The sequence below is a fragment of the Festucalex cinctus genome, chromosome 14 (assembly GCF_051991245.1).
Source record: "Festucalex cinctus isolate MCC-2025b chromosome 14, RoL_Fcin_1.0, whole genome shotgun sequence".
Classification (NCBI taxonomy): Eukaryota; Metazoa; Chordata; class Actinopteri; order Syngnathiformes; family Syngnathidae; genus Festucalex; species Festucalex cinctus.
This window is the reverse complement of record NC_135424.1, coordinates 18,669,215-18,690,941: the sequence shown is the minus strand read 5'-3', so window position 1 is coordinate 18,690,941 and position 21,727 is coordinate 18,669,215. Positions and strand designations below refer to the sequence as shown.

At 37.8% G+C, this 21,727-nt stretch overlaps 3 protein-coding genes across 3 annotated transcripts; 1 reads left to right on the top strand and 2 right to left on the bottom strand.

Moving 5' to 3' along the window:
- Positions 1-468: 468 nt before the first annotated feature.
- On the top strand, positions 469-20,228 carry rassf4a (Ras association domain family member 4a). The gene is made up of 11 exons (XM_077495165.1): positions 469-601; positions 7,411-7,479; positions 7,552-7,627; positions 14,017-14,123; positions 15,275-15,354; positions 15,912-16,078; positions 16,432-16,533; positions 17,700-17,751; positions 17,847-17,968; positions 19,564-19,661; positions 20,004-20,228. The coding sequence occupies exons 2-11, from the start codon at positions 7,427-7,429 to the stop codon at positions 20,071-20,073; spliced, it is 927 nt and encodes a 308-aa protein (XP_077351291.1). The 5' UTR covers positions 469-601; positions 7,411-7,426; the 3' UTR covers positions 20,074-20,228.
- On the bottom strand, positions 3,455-7,591 carry LOC144001127 (C-X-C motif chemokine 11-like). The gene is made up of 5 exons (XM_077495167.1): positions 7,495-7,591; positions 5,229-6,462; positions 5,002-5,119; positions 4,842-4,925; positions 3,455-3,930 (listed from the first exon to the last, which is right to left on the bottom strand). The coding sequence occupies exons 2-5, from the start codon at positions 5,293-5,295 to the stop codon at positions 3,822-3,824; spliced, it is 378 nt and encodes a 125-aa protein (XP_077351293.1). The 5' UTR covers positions 5,296-6,462; positions 7,495-7,591; the 3' UTR covers positions 3,455-3,821.
- On the bottom strand, positions 11,197-12,320 carry LOC144001126 (uncharacterized). The gene is made up of 2 exons (XM_077495166.1): positions 12,214-12,320; positions 11,197-11,747 (listed from the first exon to the last, which is right to left on the bottom strand). Exon 2 carries the CDS (start codon positions 11,743-11,745, stop codon positions 11,350-11,352), a length of 396 nt encoding a protein of 131 aa, XP_077351292.1. The 5' UTR covers positions 11,746-11,747; positions 12,214-12,320; the 3' UTR covers positions 11,197-11,349.
- Positions 20,229-21,727: the final 1,499 nt, after the last annotated feature.

Genomic DNA, 21,727 nt, shown 5'->3' with positions numbered 1-21,727 from the left:
TGTCACTCCCTTTAAATTGTAAATCCCCATTAGGGAGTGTGAGGGAGAGACTTCCTATAGTTTTTGTTCCCCCGCTACAATGGCTCAGATGGAAGATCCGGGATCAAAAACAGGATGGGAGGAATAAGTCTCGGACACGGCCATAGTGGCTTCTTCCTTTACTCGGAGAATGGGAGCAAAACAGGATATGCGTTCTACCATTGTGATCTCTTGAGGGACTTCATTTATAAGGAAGATGAAGAAAAGTTCTTTGAATCTCTTTGTTAGACATTATACAATGTGGAGAGGGAGAAATCCAATCTGACTACGTTTTAGTAGCCAGCCAGTGAGTGAACTTAATCTATAAATTTAAATTATTTCCCTGAAAAACAACAAATGTGGTTGGATAAACTGCAGGACCTTGATTATGCTGAAGAGCGGAATGCAAAGCTAATACAACAAGGCCCGCCTATGCCCAACACCGATTGGTCAGATTTTAAATCGCGGTCGCCTATTGGCCCATCTTGGTGTCAGTTTGTTTGTGCGGCTTTCCGATAGAAAGAAGGCTGCTCAGAGATAAGCAGCAGCAACACGAAGGAACACGGAGACCTCAACTGCTATGGTAAGAAGCTTTTGGAGTTTACAACAAATTAACCTGTAGCCTATAATCTTAAATTCAACTGTGAATGACAGAATTTAATTTAAGAACTGGCCTAGTTGGTGACAGGAGGTGGTTGGTTTTTTACTCACAATTCTTATTTAAATAGTTGAGGACATCAACATGTTAATGTTTGTGCGTATTTTTATGCATATGGATGGATGATGGATGGATGTGATGATGTTTGGGTTCTGTTGCCGGTGTAGGTGCGATAATTGGGTGCACCTCTCGCGATGCTTCTTTGTCCACATATGGAGCAGAAAGAAAGGAGAGATAAGACAAGCCATGCACCTTTTCTCAATTCCAACCTTTCTCCGCTATTGTGAATGTTACCTAAATTATTCATAATAATAGTGACAGACTAGGAATGCATTTAAATGTGTAAATATGCATGAGGGACAGACTGACCACCCTTTTATGGACAGATTTGGAAGAAATGTTATTAACCTTATTTCCACAGTTTCTATGAAGTAATTAGATTATGCAGAATTTGTATTTTAGGAGGTTTTGGACCACAATTAGAATATTTCTTCATTCGTTGTTTGATAAATTTGCACCAAAAGCTAGTTTTGTATTGACATTTATTATTTTTTTTTAATTGACTGGTTTTAGCTGAGTACAAGCTAATGTATGGTAGCCTCACTACATAATAGCCATATATTGTATAACCAAGCATTTCTGTATGTTTTGTTGTATGGCAATATGATTTATTAAGATACTTTTGTAGTCTTATTGGCCAACTATGTCAAAAACACATGTATTTTGTTGACGTAGTTCATGTCACTTGATAAGACACATTAAACAATCAAACTTGGATGCATAACATTCACATAAAATAAAAAATAAAATTGATGAACATTATTTTTTTTTTAAGGAATTTAATATTCTGGATGGGCTCAATTAAATTTCAAAAGCCCAACAAGCAGCAGTAATGAAGTATAAAACAATGACCCAGTTTTCTGGTGTCACATGTGACATTACAAGTGAATGATGATCCACGTGATCCATATGGCATGGAAATGAATCGCAACTTGAGGCACTTTTCATACTCCTGTCAATAAACATTGGGTGGCAGCATTGTACCATCAACCGCTAAGAACTTTTGAATGAGCCGGAGTTGGGGAACATGACAGATGTCACTTCATCATTTACTCTCTTGGGGATTTCGATAATTGATTGTCTTAATTGCTTTTACCCCGTCAGGTGCAAGAGACAATCTTGAGACCTTTTGTGTTTCATAAAGAACAGTGACCCTCTCTTATGTGGTGAATAAAAGCTCAGCAGTGCCACAAATAGCGAAAGTCAGACAATAATCAGTGCCACCCAAGTCTCAACATAAGGAGTTTGTAATTGCATGTAGATGCCACAAGTGGGCGACAGAGCACTTAAAACGGCGAGGGTCTTGATGCTATGCCTCATGTACACAATAATGAACCCTTGTTACGTAAATTAAAATGTATTCAGTTTTTTAAATTATTATTATTTAGCACAAACGAATCACGAGAGCCATCAATAGTATTAGCTAGCTTACTAATGCAACACTAACATTTTACACAAACAGTAAAACAGTTAAACTCACATTCTGACATGCGTCAGCACAAACAAAAAAGAACAGCATGCCAACAAAATGAGAAGAAACACTATCAATCAATTTAAACCTAACAAAAACACAGAAATTCCGGCAGATGGCACCAAAGTACTAATATAAGCAATACTTTCATTGTTTTGGCCTGAGCACAAAAGCAGTGATATAGCGAGAAGTCCAGTAAACAACGAAGAATAAGTTAAAAAATAAAATAAAATATGCAAATATTCATGAATGTTAAACCACAAATATATATATAGATATTTTTTTTTCTTTTTTGCTTTTCACGTTGCCATTTTTTGTATGTAAAGCGACTTCTTTTCCACTAAGTGAAATGAAGACTGCAAATTCCAAAATTACCTTCGCACCATTTAGCCAAATATCATACACTTTTCTGTTCATGTTGAATGGAACTTTTCTGATTGTACGGTTGTCATCACACTTGTCCTTTTTTGTCGTCATATTTGATAACCTTCTGTGGTGCAAAAAAATACTAATAATAGTAATAATAATAATGCACACAAAAAGCATAAGAATAAGCAAAACATTGAGAGAGACATCACATATGATGGTTTGAACTCCCAAGTTTTGATAATTAATAAAGGAATGTCCCCCAAAACACAACCACCACACAATGGCACAACACATTTTTATTTTTTTTAATCGCGGGTTTTGTTTTTGGAGTTTCCATTGTATGGAGGAAGAAAAAAAAGTGTATCACAGAATGACTAGTGTCATTATTCAAATATTAAAAGTCCCCTAAAATACCGACCCGGTTATGACAAAAGCAGCCCACTTTTGCTTTCCATTTACCACCAAGCCCTGTCTGCAGTCATTTCGCAACAATCACAGAGATCAGTGTGATGGAAAACCAGGCAGGTTATGACACGAGCATCGATTCTTGTATGCTAAGGGATTAACTGTGTGCCCATACAAAAATGTGAGTGGGTGATTTAATAGACACCATAAACAACTCACTTTCATTGTTCCTTATCTTGTCACATGTATGTATAAAAGTGAGGGGGCGGGGACATAATGAGATATGCCCACGGAAAGCTTTCTGTCAATGGAATCTATGCCAGTTTTTGATGTTTGGGCCGAGAAGTCTTCCTTTGACTGACTCACATCCTGTGGTTTATTAACTAAAGCCAAGGTCATGTGACATCTCACATCCTGCTGTGGAAGAAATGCTCCCATGCCATCCTCTCTTTGATCATAAATGACACACTGCACACCGTTTAAGTGGTTTATTTACAAAACAACATCTAAAATGTTGATATAAAAAATAAATAACACATAAAACAATATTGACTGTTTAAAGCTGTAGATGTTAATTAACAATTAGCCTCCAGGGCTTTTTAGTGAACATGATATCTGCACAGATAAATAAAGTCTCGTACTGCTAACGTGTAAAAGACAATCTCATTTCAAGCAGAACAGAATCTGACAGAATCTGAGCTGTTCTGACACTTGATGGAAAAATGACACAGTGTTCTGCTGTTGTTGAAGCGCCCTGATATCAGTTTGTATTGCAATGTAATGCAATGTACAGTACACACACTCCGCTCTTGTACAGTAGCTAGTTGCATGCTGTTTCCATTAGAGGCGTTTATTTGAGGCTCTCCCCCGGTGTCGTGAACGCTGGCGCTGACCTCTCCTCCTCCTCCTCCTCAGACACAACTTCACGTTGCGACCTAGAGACTTCGCTCTAGAAAACAAACCAACATTTTCACATTTAATTTTGTGTTTATGTATAGTCTTAAAAGTTGACAATCAAAGTAGGCATGTAGTGTATTTCTGCTGCATTGGCAGGTTTGGCAAACAAAATAACATTCAATGTCTGTGACCTATGACCTCATGCTATATGAGTAATGCACAGTGCTATTATGTTTTGAGGTCAACGTCCATTTTTAACCTAAATTGAAGGATTACATGGGGGTTGGGTGAGCAGAAGTGTACAAAAGCATCACAAAGGCTGTTTTCTGCAACATGAACTATATGTGCATAATGTGTGGAGGAAGACATTTATTATTCATATGCACAAATTTGGAATGAAATTAAGTTTTTTTTAATTGTTGAATGACTTTTAGCTGAGTTACACTTCAATGTTGCACACCCCCACAATTTGGGAATCCATGGTTTCAGACGGAAATGAAAACAAGTGTAAAATTAAATAAGTAAATAAAAATAAGTAAAATTTGTTACAATAAAAATAAAAATATATGTAAAAAAAATGAAAATAAAAGTTGTTTTACATTTTTGAAAATCACTTTTTTTTTATGTATTTATATTTATGATCTTATGAAAACAATTTTGAGTAACTGCAAATTTACATCGCTCCAAAAAAATCTTTGAAACTTAATCAATAACAAGAGAACAATATACAACACACAATGGAACATTTGGTGGCCGAGCAATCCATTAAATTGACATAAAATAGTGTTTAAAAAAAAAAAAAAAAAAAGTTCTTCACATTTTTGTCCAAAAAAAAAAACATTTGAAAAAATAAAAATAATCAACTGGGAAAATTTTACAATCTTTCGTTACCTTTCTAATGTAATTTCCAGCAACTCGACAAATACAAATGTACTTTATATCAAAACAAAAACTCCATCTTACCTATTCCAGCATCGAATCAGCTGTTTCCCCATTGGAGCATCTGGACTCAGACACACAGGCTCATTGCTGCTCTTCAGCGTCACTCTGTAAAACACACACGTGCAATGTTCAGTCACTTGAATATGCACGTGCATGTGTGCATGCCGCATGCGCAACTCACATAAGAGTGATTTTATCACAGTTGGGGTTCTTTGGGTACACGGTGAGCTCCCGCAGTTTACCTCGCACGCCGGCTTGTGTCTCGGGACACAAACATCTTCCCGGAACAAACGAGCTGTCTGAACAAACGCAAGTAACAGGATTAAGCGGCGGGGTCACTTGGTGTCGAGACAAACAAATCTGCAAGAGTGGAGACAGTAAACAAACACGAGCAGGGGATGTTCTCACCTGTATTCAGCACACAGCAAGCAGCGACCAAGATGAGCTTGCACACTGACTGAGGGTTGAGCTTCATGTTTGACGATGACTGAGCCTTGACACTGATCTCTTGAAGCGCACGCCGGCTCTTTTATACACTCGCACTCCTCCCCCGCACATTCAAGAGCTGTGCTTTCCACACCCGGAAATTCCCTAAAGCACTTTCCTTCTATGGATGCTGTTGAGAACCTGGACACCATTACTCTGCTAACCCGACACCTTCAAGGACAGTTTTCCCATTCTAACACAAGATGGAGAAAGTCCAACTTACATTTTTTGCTCCATATAAGGCAACACTCACTATCATGTGACCTGTTTCCTACCAATTCTACAGTACAATTAAAGATGGTGTCTAAAAAAATAAGGAAAAAAAATGTCTTCCGAAAGGATGTTTCAATGCAAAAACCACACTGTGCATCACCAGAAGAACACAAAACTCATGGTGAAGAGTCATGTTTTGTGGTTGTTTTTTTCCAACTGGAAATGGGGCCACTTTTTGGTTTCCACATGTCCGCCAAAAAGATGACGCTCAAGAGGAATTCCACCATTCAGCATGACGATGTTAAGTATTAAATGTTGTCAGGGATAGAATAAACCCAGACTTAAACTCAACTGATATCTGAAGAATGCTGAAGACGAGCTTCACATCTATGGCACATTTGGAGTCTATTGTGAAACTCTACAATTGATTGATACGGGTTAATAATTCGCACTTGGATTGCATCATCAGGAGTATGTTCACTTTCTATTTCCAGTAATTGTGATGATATTTAAACTGATCATCCACCTCCAACAAGAGAAAGTATAGAGAAGGGTGTGCAAGCGTCACCTGGTTATGACACAGGTCAAGTTTTAGGCTTTGCCAGTAATGGTTACAGTCTGTTGCCTCACATTCAGTCTGCTGGCTCTGTGTCAACAACGCCATGTGATTTATCCTAAGTGCCTCTCTCCTGTTTTCACTCTTGTCACAGCTAGAAGCAACACTTTACATACATTACCTATCTATCTATCTATCTATCTATCTATCTATCTATCTATCTATCTATCTATCTATCTATCTATCTATCTATCTATCTATCTATCTATCTATCTATCTATCTATCTATCTATCTATCTATCTATCTATCTATCTATCTATCTATCTGTTCAGCCGTCCGTCCATCCGTCCGTCCGTCTATCATCCAGATTTTCAGGTTGTTTTCCCCTAAGGGAAAATAAAAAGGATGAATATAAGCAGCGTTTTATAGAGTTCCTATATAAGAGAGCGGTTGTGCCAACTAATGGGATGTTAGAGGAGGTGTGCAGCTTAAAACTTTTGGCAAAGGCTGACGCAGAGCAACTGCAGGATCCGCGATATTGACTTGCAATATTTCAAGGTTAACGGCAAAGAGTTTGTGCAGTGTTTAAGAATGTGTCGTCATACAACGCAATAGAACACTCAGTTACAGACTTACTAATCATCTACATCATTTTATAATTATGAACTCTTTACACTGTCGCTTATTAGTGTTTCATATACATTATATTGTTACTTTATTGTTGTTTTACTTTACTGTTATTGTTATATACATATATTGTTACTGTTCAAAGAAAAGCATCCTTCTTTCAAAGTTTTTTATAATGTCAAAAACATTTTTTCCCAAACAGAAAAATAATCAAATTAATAGATGGCAATGATACTGGAATTTCTGAAAAAAAAAAAAAAAAATGTCGATATACATTCTAGTGCAGTATGTTTATTATTTTAGTGGTAGAATGCAAATGATTCTATAAAGAGCTGTCTAATATTTTAGCCTCATATAGTTACTGCAAATAATAATGCAGATTTACATGCAGATTTGTCTAATTATTATGGTTATTTAGTGTGTTTGATTTCTATTTTGTTGTGTTATTTATCTTCTGTACGATTTAAAGCTCATGTGTTTTAAATGAATTGTACAGATTTTTGGTGAACTGTGTTGTTTTGAAATGTCTTCCAGAAATAAATGTGGCGTTGTAACTAATATTGTGGCAAGTCAGTTTTACAAGTTGATAAATCATTCTAATATGATCTGGAACGCAGTTCTTTAAAACTATTTGCATAGTGACCAACGAGGATGAAAAAATACAGAAGTGATGCTAACGCTAATGCTAATCTTTTTTTTGTCCACAGCTGGACTCCAGTCAGAATGGGAGAGCATCAAACTTACGTGAAGCTCAGTGCAGACAAACAAATACCCAAGTGAGTGCATTTTACCTGCACAATCGTGATTGCGCTGAATAGCGTAAACGCAAGCTCTTGTTCTTTTGTCAGGTCTGACATCATGTTGCTGCTCCGCACCTACAACTGCTACCATGAAGGCAAGAACTTCCAGCTGAGGGCTCGTGAGGTAAGAATCACCTATTACAGTAAGCAGGAAAGACGTTTTGACGATACCGTTTGTTTATTCTTGGCTGCATGAGAAAAAGCAGCGGTCCGTAAACTCATAGCAAAAATGAAACCAGTTCAACCAGTGCTTGCTGGCAAACAAATAGGATTAAAGCAGGCTGCCAAGTGTCCGGTATGGGCCCCTGTTTGCCGAGCACCAAAAATCCCCATTTCCCTCCATTTAATATGGAATAAGAAAGTGGGCCTCTCAGATATGTAGTCATACACACAAACAAACCACTCGCCAACTTAACCTTTCGCTGTTATGTGTGTAAAAAAAAAGTTTGCAAGAGTGCGGTTATTTGTTTGATAATTGTTCTGTGGCATTTACGGCCAGGAGTTTCCCCTTGTGTGCACCAGCAGGTTGCTGAGTGGTCGACTGCATATGTGTGGGTGTGCGCGCGTGTGCATGTGTGAGTGCGTGAGTGTGCGCGCGTGCGTGTGGGTGTGGGCAGCCAACCGTGGTCATGATGTGTCCCTCATATTTGTCCCCCACCAGCCAGACTCAGGACTTTGTCTCATTCTGGGAAAGTCCCTCACATTCCATCTGAAGGCGACCTACACATGTTCGCCATAAGTGAAATTACATAGACTGTATGCTGTACATATATTGTGTATATTGTAGTGGTGCAACTGTTGAAAGTATCTTCTGCAAGTTTGTTGCCGAAGAAGTTGCACAATTTGGAGTTCAACTAAAATCATCCGTAAAAATATACCTCCATAAGTCAATTATATAGCCGATTATTTGCAGGATTTTTCTTTCTTTCTTTCTTTCTTTCTTTCTTTCTTTCTTTCTTTCTTTCTTTACTTACTTAAATCAATGTTACTGTAGAGAAACATAAAAGAGTGTCCAAAGTTTGGGATCATTTCACACTTGACAAAAGAAGCTCAAGTACAATGTGCCTGAAGATACACAACTACATTTTTATGGTAAACATTGTTAGCTAATGGCTACGTTGCCTACCACAACTAGTTTAATCAAATTGTAAACTATTTACCTGTGGACAATAAAAGACAGCTGACGCTACACTTTCACTTTATTAAACAAAGGTGACAAAATAAACACTTAGCACATATTCACACACAACGTGCCGGTTATAACTGACGCTGAGTCACTCAGCAAGCAGAGTGGCTAATAGAAGAAAAAAATAATAATCATCAAGCGCATTCAGTCACTGATAGGCACAGATACTACAGTACTATAATCCATGAGGATTGTAGCCTGCGTGTATTTTGACATGCATGAAGCTTTAAATGTGCTTGGCATTTTGTGGATGGTGGAGGCCCTCCGATAAACAAGGAACTAGTTTATTGAAAAAACAAAAACATAATATTCAAACTCATATTCACACCATCACTTGAGTGGAAACAGAACTCACACTGCACGGATGTCAGGCACAGTCAGTGACCAAATTAGATTCATAGAAATGATTAACCAGTATGTGTTCTTTGCTGATTGGCTGCGAGAAATCTTGTTTAACCAAACACCAAAAACGATACAATTGACCGATAAAGTACCGCAGTGACTTCCTCATACAGATAAAGTGTGAGGTGCTTTTGACGATGATGGCAAAAAGTGGAACCAAGCGTAGGGAAACATGGAGGCAAAGACCAATAAAGTACTGTAGTGACTTCCTCATACACACATAAAGTGCCAAGTTGTTCCAAGGCAAAGACGAGATTTTATTTTCAAAATAGGCAATCTATACATGTGGAATGACCAAATACGAGCAAACTGACAAGACTCGAGTGGCTGAAGGAGCTGATTTGTAGACATAAGTCGAGAACAGGTGGAAATGAACACCTAACGAGTATGAATGTGGAAAACAAGACAACATGAAACAAAACTAAATACAACCTAACGAGCACAAACACAGATCATAAAGATAATTTTGGCTGGTGGATATCAGAAAAGCCATAAAAGTTTGTTTGGAGTTTTATCTAATCGTACAAACATCAGAAAAGTGTAGTCGTCATAGTTTCTTTCAATAGAGAGTCAAAGCTATACTGTGAGCAAACTTCTTGTACAAGGGAAGCAGATGAAGGCCCTGAATGGTGATGAATGTCCTTTTGGGAAAAGAGGTCAATATTGTAATGTGAATAACAATCCATTCATCTTGTTTTTGCAATGACATCACGATCACGCTGGGTGTGTGTAGTCAGGTGATGTGTGAGTCAGGTTGTGGTAGAACGAGGCAGGTGCGGTGACTTGTAAGTTTGGGAAAATGAACACTGATGTGTTTTTTTTCCCCGACGTTGAGAATATGCCCTGACATGTTTACAGGGTAAGTATGGAACAGTAACCTGAATGGGGATGATTAGGAGGAGGAAGAGGAGGTTATAATGACTGAAGATAAACCTTGCTCAAGATCAATTTACTGTATTTTTTTAATTGATTGATTGTATGTTTTGGTAATAATTTTTATTACTGCAAAAAACAATCAATTTTCTGCTTCACTAAAAAAAAATAAGTAAATGTTGCACATGATTATGTGTATATAATTTCCGCGATTCTCCTAAAAAAATAATAGTGTATATGTAAATGTTTGTGCAACATTTAATGTTCATTCATATTCTATATCACTTTTCAACAATAAGATTGTGGGTGAGCTAAAGCCATAACGAAAATAATTACTTATACAACACATACAATTGCAGCCAAATGTCTAGTGTAATTTTAAAAGAAAAAAAAAAAAAAAGTTAATCGCGGACTGGTAATTACTTGAATGGGTGATCAACCCTCAGTTATGGCATTGATTATTAAAGGAAAAATCAGTCAATAATGTTTATATTAGGTATTTGAATTGCATTGTGTAAGTAATAAAATTCGCAAATGAAACAGTAGGGGCCACCATACTGTAGTTAGGCATACATTTCCTGTTTTACTTCTGAATAAAATGTGCACGAAAGGTTGGAATGAAGTACAATATTGTAACACACTTTTCCACCAATCGGTGTAATAGCGCCCTCTAGTGTTTATCATGTTATTTTAATTTAAGACGCAAGAGTTGTTGCACCACCTTTTACCATTAGGTGGTAGTGTTGCGCTGCACATTTCTTTTTAAATGTTTTTTTTTTTTTTTTTTTTTCTTGTCTCCATGTTAAAATGTGAATACTGTACTGTATATAAGTAAGTAGTGTCTCCCGGAAGTTAACTATCACAGCAGATTTTTTGGGAGAGAGGCAAAATACATCCTAGAAATTAAAAGAAAAAAAAGGAAAAAAAAGACATCACAATAGATGTGGTTGAAATTGAGTTTCTTTTTGAGCAATACTTTCCTTGGATGTGCCTTTTAAAAAAAATAATATCATCATTATATTTCTTGCATACAATTGCCAGACCAGACCTTTTTTTTTTCTGGATTTCTTCCATGTTCTCTCCGTTTTGTCCAGTGTGATTTCTGAGTGTGAATGGTTTGTCAACATGTGCATCATCATGAATGACTGGTGACCAGTGAAGGGTGTCCCCCATATCTCGTCTAAAGCTACCTGCAAATGTTTATGAAGGTTAAAACATCTTCATACACAATATGAATTGAACATTTTAATAGAAACATGAGAAGTGTAAACAAGAGAGCGTGCCGTCACATTGCATGAAAATAAATAACCATTCGTTCCTTGTGCATCATTCTCAAATATCACAATTCTGACCTCAAATAAATATATGACCCCTAAAGCGCACCCTCAAGTCCTCATTTGAGCAAAGAGCCAGTCCACGGGGTCCTTACCCCGACTGTCTTGTTGCCTCCTGAGAAAACAATCCTCTGTGCCGCTCGCACCCGTGCAAGACGGTCGACAAGTCCTGTGGGCGTGCGGCGAGCCGCGTGGAAGCGAGGCCGATACAGAGTGTTTCATCTGAGCCTTGGACAACTGCCTCAGCCTGGGGGATCTCTGAAGCCTGAAGGGGCCCGGGCCCGGGGCCCCCTCGGGACGAGCGAGGGCCTGGATGCTGCTCATGTAGTCGTCCAGGGACTGGGAGGTTTGGGTGGCTTGGCAGGCGGCGGGATGCAGAGGAGAGTCCTCCAGCGTCTCCATGATAGTGGGCAAGAGAGGCAGGGATTGCAGCAAGCTGTGTTTCATGTCTGAAACAGCAAAAATCAAATCTGAATATTGTATGTTCGTCTCTCTGTTGAGTTGCTGTTAAAATTGTAAAAACAGGGCCAAGTTAATTCTATAAAAAAAAAAAAAAAAAAAAAAATACATGTTAAATATGTTGTTTAATAGCTATATATAATTTTTTTCTTCTGGTATATAATTATAAAAAAACAAACAAACACATAATTATTATTTTGTTAATTTAAAAAATATTTTAAAAATACCATACATATAGTGGCCATCAGAACAGATAAATGTTACATTTGATCACAGACGGCAGAATAAAGTTGTTTATCCACATTTTGCTATTCATAAAGCAGAAGATGTCATAGCATGCACATACTAAGTACTACAATTGTGAGTAAATTGCAAATTTGGCGTTATATCTTTTGAGTCCAACATCCCTGCATTACTATTCGTGTATGAAGCAAGAAGAAGAAGAAGTTTGCTCACCTTTGTTGATGCGCTTGTAGTTGTGATGAAGTGAGGTGGCCTCAGTCAAATGTCTGACTGGTGGCGTTTGGATCGCAGCTTTATAGAGGCAGCCTGCACCACGGTGATTAGGCGTGACTGCTAAATATAACTCTGCTGACCTTAATGTGTGTGTGGGTGTGAGTGCGCGTGTGCATGAGAGAGAGTAGAGGGTGTGTTCATGCCTGTTGCGGAAACCTTGGAACAGTGTGTTTGCAGGCTTGGCCTCGTGCAGTGTTTATGTTGCAGAAACAGTGAAACCGTGGGAGAAATTTGGCCTTCCCGCTGGCCATGAAAAACTGAGAAAATAAAATAAAACATGCTCAGCTGCTTCTCTAGACATTAAAAAAAACAACTCTGCACATTGAGTCTGTGGACCAACTCACTCATTACAAGGACACACACGCTCCTGATTTGTCATGCACTTTAACAGCTTGTAAACACCAAAAATGTAGTTGCATAACTGCAGATATGTAAAACGATTTTTATACACAAAAACATGTAAAAATGTACTACAAATAAACCAAATTATTTTTTTCTCCAATGATTGTATTCTTATTGACAGATAAGATTTCATAAGATTGTTGAAAACTCGTCAATAGTGGTACACAATATTGAAGCAAATTACAAAACTGGTATTGTTGTGAAACATTTTTACTTTTTACTTAGTCTGAAACTTATCTACATTTGGTAAAACAATATTTATTTACAAAACAAAATGACACTGCATATTCAATTTTAAAGAGGAAGTCAACCCATTTTTTTGTTATTTCTTTATTTTTTTACCATAATATGTTATATGTGACCTCACTCGTCCAAAAATGGAATTCTGATTAATAACGTGTTTGTGGAATATGAGCTACACGACAAAATCCACTCGTTTTTGTCCAACTCAGGGAGCGGCCATTTTGTCACTTGCGGTCGACTGAAAATGACATCACAGTTACGCAGGCTCAGGCAACGACCAATCACAGCTCACCTTTTTTTCTGAAGCTGAAATGATTGGCTGTGACCTGAGCCTAGCGCAACCGTGATGTCTTTTTCAGTCAACAGCAAGTGGCAAAATGGCCGCCCCTTGAGATGGACAAAAACGGCTGGATTTTGTTGCTTAACGCATATTCCACAAATGCAATATTAATCAGAATGCTGTGTTTAGACTAGTGGGGCATATGTAACATATTATTGAAAAGAACATTTGGGTGCTGACTCCCCTGAAGTGTGCAGGAAGTGCAGGAAGTGAGACCCCTTGTGCCAAAAATGAGGTATTTTAACATTTTAAGGGTATAGTTTTCAGTTTGTGTCATTTTATTGATGCTTCTGGGCTACCGTACTTCTGTAATTCCCAACATCTTGCGTCATTGTCCATGAACCACAAAGTAGTTTACTAACTATTAGCGAAAATGACCAATATGACACTTGAAGTTTTCTCTCCAATTTCCGTTTAACTCGATAGTGTTCACTTATAGGAAAAACCATTAAAGCCATTTGGTTGTTCTTGTACCTACCATTAAAAACAGTCATGACGAGCCTTGAACGTCTAGCAACAAAGTCTTTCTTTTGCAAAGGTTGTGTTCAAATTGGTTAAATAAAATGTTTTGTGATAAAGTGTGACAGTCCGTGACCCAAAGCAGGCCCACTTCACAGACATGACATCACTCTACTAAAAGGGCGGGGCGCTCCTGAAGCCATTTCTCCTAAATGAGAAGCTTCACCCTGCACGTACACCTGCTGTTCAGCCTTTGTGGCAGGATTTCCTCTCTGAGCGATGTGTGTGTGTTTGTATAGGAGGAGGAGGGGCTCATCCTGGAGGGTTTGCTGAACATCCACTGGGGGCTGCATCGACCAATCAGACTTCAAATGTACGACGACAACGAAAGACTGCGTCCCAACCGGTACGACTAGTACACCCCCCCCCCCCCCCCACACACACACACACACACACACACACGATGAACATACAAACGACACGTGCGCATTCATCTGCACTTGAGTCCAACTACACTGCACTTTCCTGCCCCGCATTGTGTCACCCAGCAAACACTTACTAGCACATGGCCTACTTTTGTGATCAACTCATCTACAAAATGAGGTGACTATATTTCTCTCGCATAAACCTCACGTTATGAGGTCAGAATGGGGTGCAACCTGGACTGGTTAGGCAAAGATTCTTACCTATTATTAATGAATTGTTGTATTTAGAAAAGTCTTACATTTATACATTTAGCTTCCAAGTGTGTTGAAGTAGTTTTGGATTGTAATGTGTGTAAATACTAATTATTTGAAAATATTTATTACATATCTGTAATATTAGTTTGCACAATTAAGAATACAATTGAGGTGCTAGTAATCCAGGGTTATATTTTAAAAAATTGCTGGACATAAACTTGGAAAAAAGGAAATATGATAAGGTCTTTCAATAATAAAGACAAATCGTACAACTGAGATTATTTCAGATGTCATTCATTATTATACGGAAGTTGCATTCACTTGGGAAAAAATCTCATTTTTTTCTGATTATTTTTTTCCGGTGCTTTTTTTTTTTTTTTTTTTTTTTTTAGTTATTATTATTTTATTTTATTTTAAATCTGTTTTATTGAATAATTGTTTTTCTGAATATTTTTTGTCTTGAATATTTAAAATATATATCTTCAAAAAACAGAAAAAACTATTATATAATGCAGAACAGCAATTATAAAAAAAATAGTAAACAAATATACTCAGAAAAAAAGAAAAAATATATATAGAAGATTTTTTTTTCTGTCTATTAATTTTCAGAGTTTTTTTCTGAATAATTTCCCCCATTTTTCCTGATTTTTTTGTTTGTTTGTTTTTCAGAATTTTTTTAATGACAAAAAAAAATTAAAAAGGAAAAAAAATATTTTTAAAAAAGGAAACAAAAAAAGATTATCATCTGACATCAAGCATCAAGTTTGAAACTGTATATAAGACATGGAAATACAGTACTTCCCCTAAATTGTTGAATCTACTTGGACATCAATTTGTATTATTGAAAATAATGCCAGTTTGATGTTTGCTTCTACAGGAACAACCTGTCTATAATTGCAAAGCCACGATCAACAGAGTCGAACAATAATTCACTGAGCAGAGAAAACGGACCAGCAGGTGAGTACCACACGTGCCCTTTAATCCTGCACGCACACACCTGCTGATTACAGATTACACGTTGAGGAACAGATTGCATCCCCACTTCACTCAGCATAATTCCACAACTCACGTGCTGAAGTAATCTGATCATGAGAAGCCGATCAATTCAGATCACGTGTAAAGAGACGAAAACTGATTAACGGCTTTGATGTGGTCCTGCTTCAATATGTGCAATTTACATTGGCAGCTCTACGCTTCCGTACGTTTGTTATTCTTCAGAGTTCAATTTGATCCCCTCGAGACTTCCGGGACACTGCAATCCAGATTACTGGATTGAATGGCAACAAGTTTAGCCGTGTGGTTTTATATGTAGAATCTTTAAAGACTGCATAGAAAAGTCTTGTTTACAAATGTGAATAATTAAAACAGGACCTAAAATGAGGCCTTAAAATTGTGAAAATTCAAGCCTTTGTGAATGTGTTTGGAATGTACCTGGAGAACATCAACAGATGGATGGAGGGCTTGTCTGGCCATTCGAAAAGTACAAGTAATTTATTTTGCTAATTTATTGGTAGGCGTGGAGGGCGTGCAGGAGGACGAGGAGTCTCCACAGCTGCTGAGGACCAGAAGCGACGCTTCCTTCATGCACGTCCAGAGGAGGTCAAGGACAAACACCGCCAGAGACCTGCAGCGTTTACGCACACACAGGTTCTCCATCAACGGACACTTCTACAACCACAAGGTACAAACACACACACACATGCGGTAACATGTCCACACACACAGGTGCAGATGCAGAGGGGAGGGTCTTTCCTGGAAGGATGTTCATGAACTTGCACTGTTCACATTTTACAATAGGTTGGCCATGTGCGGATTTCACTAATGAGCCCTATTAGGAGCACTTTATCAGTTCCTCTTTGACTGTCGTGTGTGTTTGTCGTCCAACATTGTGCAGCTGCTTTGGACTTCCTGTACAAAATGTTCAAAGCTTCTACGTGGGAAAATGATGCGAACTGAACATAAAAAGTTCCAAATGATCATAGATTTTCCACATGTTTCTGTAATGGATTTGCATTTGTGTCATCCTCCTCACAGACATCCGTGTTCACGCCGGCCTTTGGTTCAGTCACGAACGTGCGGGTAAACAGTGCCATGACGACGGTACAGGTTCTCAACATGCTGCTACAAAAGTTCCGGGTAAGGCAACTGTACATGTAATAATATTTGTTACATTACTAGGCAAACTCAGTCCTCGAGGGCCGGTGTCCTGCAGGTTTTGCATGTTTCCTTTCTTCAACAGGGCTGATTTATATGATCAGCTCATCATCTAGCTCTGCATAAGCCTGATAACGGTCCTGTAATTGGAATCAGCTGTGTTGGACGGAGGGAAACCTGTAAAACCGACAGGAGTTTGCCCACTCTCGACTTACCGGTATACCAACTGTAAATAATGACTTTTTTTCTTTACAATATACAACCAATGACTGAATGAATAATTGTATGACATACAGCAAATACACAAACATTTTGTAAATATTGTATACATATTTAATATTTATTTTATAAATATTTTGAATTGCGATCTCAGCTTTAGCTCAATATATACATAACTGTTATCACCTAAAAATAAATTTACACTTCAAAAACCACTAATGTACAGAGCAATTAAAAAAAAATTCTTGTTAAGATGAGAAAATTTGGAGAAAATTCTGAGAAAATTTCTCAAGTTTCTCATTATAATGAGAAAGTTTCTCCTTAGGACCAGAAAAATTTGAGACAATTTCGAGAAAAGTTTCTCGTTAGGATGAAAAAGTTTCTTATCCTAATGAGAAACATATCTACAAATTTTTTCCCCCATGTCACTTTGTCAAAATTTGTACCGACAATTCATATAAGTGACCAAAATTAGGATTTCCAAGATTAACTTTCATAACAGAAACTTCCCAAATGGAGCCACAACTTACAATTCCTGGGGAAAAAACAAAACAAAACTGCATATGAAGTTATATAATATCAAAAACTTGTTGATGTAGTCAACTGTTATTTATTGAAAACCTTGTTAGCGAATGTTCAGTCACAACATCATAGTGACACCAAACATAACCTGCAAAGTGCCTTTGTGTGTCCTGAAAAGTGCTATATTTAGATTTATTATTTTTATCGTCATTTTATCATTGTCATGATTCATGATGATGATGATGATGATGATGATTATGATTATTATTATTATATTGGAAATGAATATGCAGCAATATATTATTATTATTATTATTATTATTATTATTATTATTATTATTATTATTATTATTATTATTATTATTATTATGCATTGATCATGTTTTAAAATATTTGTATCTTTTAAGGTGGAAAATAAATCAGAGGAATTTGTTCTTTATATGGTCCACGAGTCTGGTGGTAGGTTATCATTTTCATAAGAAATTATTCCATGAAAACAGAGTAGGGATTCATAATTTCTTGAAGATTACAATTATATTTTTTGCTGGATTTAGAGCGGACACAACTGAGGGATAGTGAATACCCGCTGGTGACGCGTGTGCTTCACGGACCTTGTGAGATGATCTCCAAAATCTTCATCATGGAGGCCGACCTGGGAGAGGAAGTCACCTACGATGTGAGTTTGTTTCATTTTCATCTCGTTGTCCACGGGTGACCTCTATCAAATGAGCATAGACATGAGACACACAATGGACTAATTATGTTGGGTTAAATTTAGCACGCTGAGGAAGGGCTTTGGGACTCGTCTGACAATAGGCGGCCATGTTGCGACTGCACTGAGGGGAAACCAGATCCCCGATGGTGGAATGCTCAAGTTGATGTCGGATGAAAACAAACAAATCAGTCAAGTTATGCAATAAAAAGACTAAATAAATACATAAAACTGGCTGCTGTTAGTTCAAGCGAAATGCGTGTTTCTCGCCTCGCGTTCAATGTCAGAGCACAGTTGAACTATTCAACAGTAAAGTAGCTTTCAGCTGTTTGTAGCAGAAATCCTCTTTGTTTCCCCACCGGCAGCACTCCAAGTCCCAAGTCACATCCTGTGTACATTCAGCACAGTTCTTGCTTTTCACCTACTGAAAGGAGTAAGTGAAGACAGCAAGGCCCACATATGTACAAGCAGGAAGTGAAGGCTCAGCAAAGCACATCCAGGGAGGAAACTCCACATTTTGTGACCTCCATGAGCAGTGCTTCTCTTTTCGGGTCATATCCCCTTTACTGGGGATACATTTTTTCAAGGACTCCCTCTTAACCCCAAATTTTTTTGAGAGATTTTCAATACCACTTTTTTTTCAGCCCCATAATAGTACAAGTATTCAACTTTTGAGTAGTCACAATACAAGTACTTTTAATACATAAAATTTTACCAAAGAAAATTACAATGACAGATAAAACAAAAAACAAAAACAAAAAACCTACACATATACCCTGTAGCATTTTCTTTAAAATTGCATGAAATTAATTATGCGACAAAAGTTGGCATTTGAAAAGGGGTGTGTAGAGTTTTTATACGATGCAAAAGCAGTGCTTCATCTCCGTTATAAACTTTTGACCCGAGGTATGTAAGCCGCAAATATGTTTCCATGGTTGCCTTCCTCATGATGAGAACAAGAAATTCATTTCGCGTGATGAGGGTTTTGTACATGTGATATATTACAATCATCAACAATCAAACTTTTAAAACTAAGATAAGGTGGAGTAAATGGTTTACTATATTTTTTAGGAATTTAAACATAGTTATATGTATTCAAAAAAACAGGAAAAGAATATTCAGAAAAATAATTGCCCTGTGATTGGCTGAGGTGAGGGCAAGTGCAGATTATGCCCAAACACTAATCTGACTAATAAATCAGTTGATCAACTCTAACTCATCCTCAACACTATATAAAAAAATGGATGAATGCTTTTATTTACGATTATGTCACTTGGACGAATACTTTTGAGCACCTGAATATTGACATATTCTACAATTGTTAAATGGTAAATCTCATATTGCAGTGCTAAACTTCAAAAGCTGAACGTCTACACGTCAATCACATCTGCATTTGTTTTTGTTTGTTTGTTTGTTTGTTTGTTTGTTTGTTTGTTTGTTTGTTTGTTTGCTTGCTTGTTTGTTTGTTTGTTTGTTTGTTTGTTTGTTTGTTTGTTTGTTTGTTTGTTTGTTTGTTTGTTTGTTTGTTTGTTTGTTTGTGCATGTTTTCCCCTTGCCAGGTTGCCCAGTACATCAAGTTTGAGATTCCAGTTTTGGACAGCTTTGTGGAGAAGCTAAAAGAGGAAGAGGAGCGTGAGATAAACAAACTGACAAAAAAGTATGTGAAGAGTCTTGAGTGTACGTAATACAAAACCCCTCCACATTGAACATGTCCAATCTCGTTATGTGAAGCCAATGTCCATATCTCCTGCACATTATGAAAGCAAAACAAACTTGCCTGTCAATGGATTCTAGTTTAACGGTTGCAGTCATGAGTGACATTCCTACATCAGAAGACAAATCAATGTGATCCTTTAACTACCATGTCTAATATCTATCTGCAAGTACAGAATCGGTATAGTGTTCTTTTATGTCCTGAAAGGTGCCAATTAAACCCAATTTATTAGTAGCAGTAGTTGTATCATTCACCTCTAATTTTTAAATGTATGTTTGCTTGCAGGTACATCGCATTGAGGTCAAGGATTGTCCATCAGCTGGAGGGCAAAACTCACTCCTGTGATCCAGTATGAGTCTGTTTGTGAGGGCGCCTGTGAGCGTGTGCATAACGCTATTTATATATTCACAATTTGTACGACACATTTTTACTGCTTTCGATTTGTACATGCATTTTTGTAACTTGATTGTAATGTTTTCTATGACTTATGTAATAAATCGACTGAAAGTTGTTGCATTTGTCTTCAAAACAAACGTGTCATTGAGAAAAAAAAGCGACTTATCATTTCCTGTTCTGCCACAGTAACTGATAAGTGTGTTAGCATTGTTCTTCAGAGTGACCCGTTCTGCCAACTAGTTCCCATGCACTGTTTGTGTATGTGTGTTACACAATGGTGTATCCTGAGATAGAAGGGCCGTTCCTTGTTTCCCACACTTTGGCTAACAGACAGAATTGTTGACTGTTGTCATTTTGCAGGGCCAGCCTTGACCTTCATTCAGTCTGCTAGTATAATTCATTGATTAATGTTATTACCATATCTTTAACCACATCCCCTTCCCTTCAGTCGCAACTCCAGTAGGAATATAAGTGTTGTCGTCGAATGCAATCCCACAAACCAAAAATAAAAAGTGAATCAAATCTCATTATTTCTGACCTTAAAGGGGTCATATGATTTAAAATGAACTTTTAAATTGTTTGTATAAAAACAGTTGGGTCTCTGGAGTTCCTGCCCACCTATCAACTGTGAAAGTAAGCCCAACCATACCGAGTAGCTCTAAAAGGCTAGGTGAAGATCCAGAGCCACTTTCAAGTGATGCCCATAGACCATGTTTTTTTTTTTTTCTTCAATTTTTGTTCCCTCCACACTCTGGGCTCAGCTTCCGCAAGCAGCCTCCTCTACCTCTCAAAATGAAGGGTCCTGTCCCAGTTGTCATGGTAATTGAAGTCAGGCAAAGCTGGCTTTTGCAAGGGATAGATCTGCCCCTTAATTAAAACAGGTTGGTTTTAGTATGGGGCGGCATGGTGGTTGACTGGTTAGCACGTCCGCCTCCCAGTACTGAGGACTCGGGTTCGAGTCCAGGCTCCGGCCTTCCTGGGTGGAGTTTGCATGTTCTCCCCGTGCCTGCGTGGGTCTTTTCCGGTCTCCTCCCACATTCCAAAGACATGCATGGCAGGTTAATTGGGCGCTCCAAATTGTCCCTAGCTGTGCTTGTGAATGTGGATGGTTGTTTGTCTCCGTGTGCCCTGCAAATGGCTGGCAACCAGTTCAGGGTGTACCCCACATACTGCCCATAGCCAGCTGGGTTAGGCTCCAGCACCCCCCGTGACCCTTGTGAGGAACAAGCGGTTCAGAAAATGGAAGGTGAATTTAGTAAGACAAGAAATCGGGTAAGTATGCATTCATCTTTTGTCTTGGGGGCATTTTGATGAAAGACATATGGGAACTCTTCATTGGTGGGGGGAAAAATAATGGCATGTCTCCATTAATATCAGTTCTAATTTCAGTAGTATATTGGGGGAATATTCTAAATGGGTTACCCCACTTAGAAAAAAAAAAAGAAAGTTCCCCTTATGCCTTCCTTTAACATACTTACATCCACACTCCAGCAGTACTTCAGTAGTACTTCAATACACTTTCTAAAATAATCTGCTCGAAAGAAATTACCTTTTATAAAATACTGACACAAAAATCTTACCAACACTCACAACCAAACTGCTTTCTGACACAT

What these genes read in the sequence shown, in the direction of transcription:
- LOC144001127 (XM_077495167.1), bottom strand. Translation starts at nt 5,295, where the DNA reads ATGAAGCTCAACCCTCAGTCAGTGTGCAAGCTCATCTTGGTCGCTGCT. An exon ending in TTGCTGTGTGCTGAATACAG is followed by an intron (nt 5,120 to 5,228) that starts GTGAGAACATCC and finishes GCGTTTGTTCAG; the next exon opens with ACAGCTCGTTTGTTCCGGGA. An exon ending in CTGATTCGATGCTGGAATAG is followed by an intron (nt 3,931 to 4,841) that starts GTAAGATGGAGT and finishes TTTGTTTTCTAG; the next exon opens with AGCGAAGTCTCTAGGTCGCA.
- LOC144001126 (XM_077495166.1), bottom strand. Translation starts at nt 11,745, where the DNA reads ATGAAACACAGCTTGCTGCAATCCCTGCCTCTCTTGCCCACTATCATG.
- rassf4a (XM_077495165.1), top strand. Translation starts at nt 7,427, where the DNA reads ATGGGAGAGCATCAAACTTACGTGAAGCTCAGTGCAGACAAACAAATA. An exon ending in GCAGACAAACAAATACCCAA is followed by an intron (nt 7,480 to 7,551) that starts GTGAGTGCATTT and finishes TTCTTTTGTCAG; the next exon opens with GTCTGACATCATGTTGCTGC. An exon ending in TGCTGCTACAAAAGTTCCGG is followed by an intron (nt 16,534 to 17,699) that starts GTAAGGCAACTG and finishes GTATCTTTTAAG; the next exon opens with GTGGAAAATAAATCAGAGGA.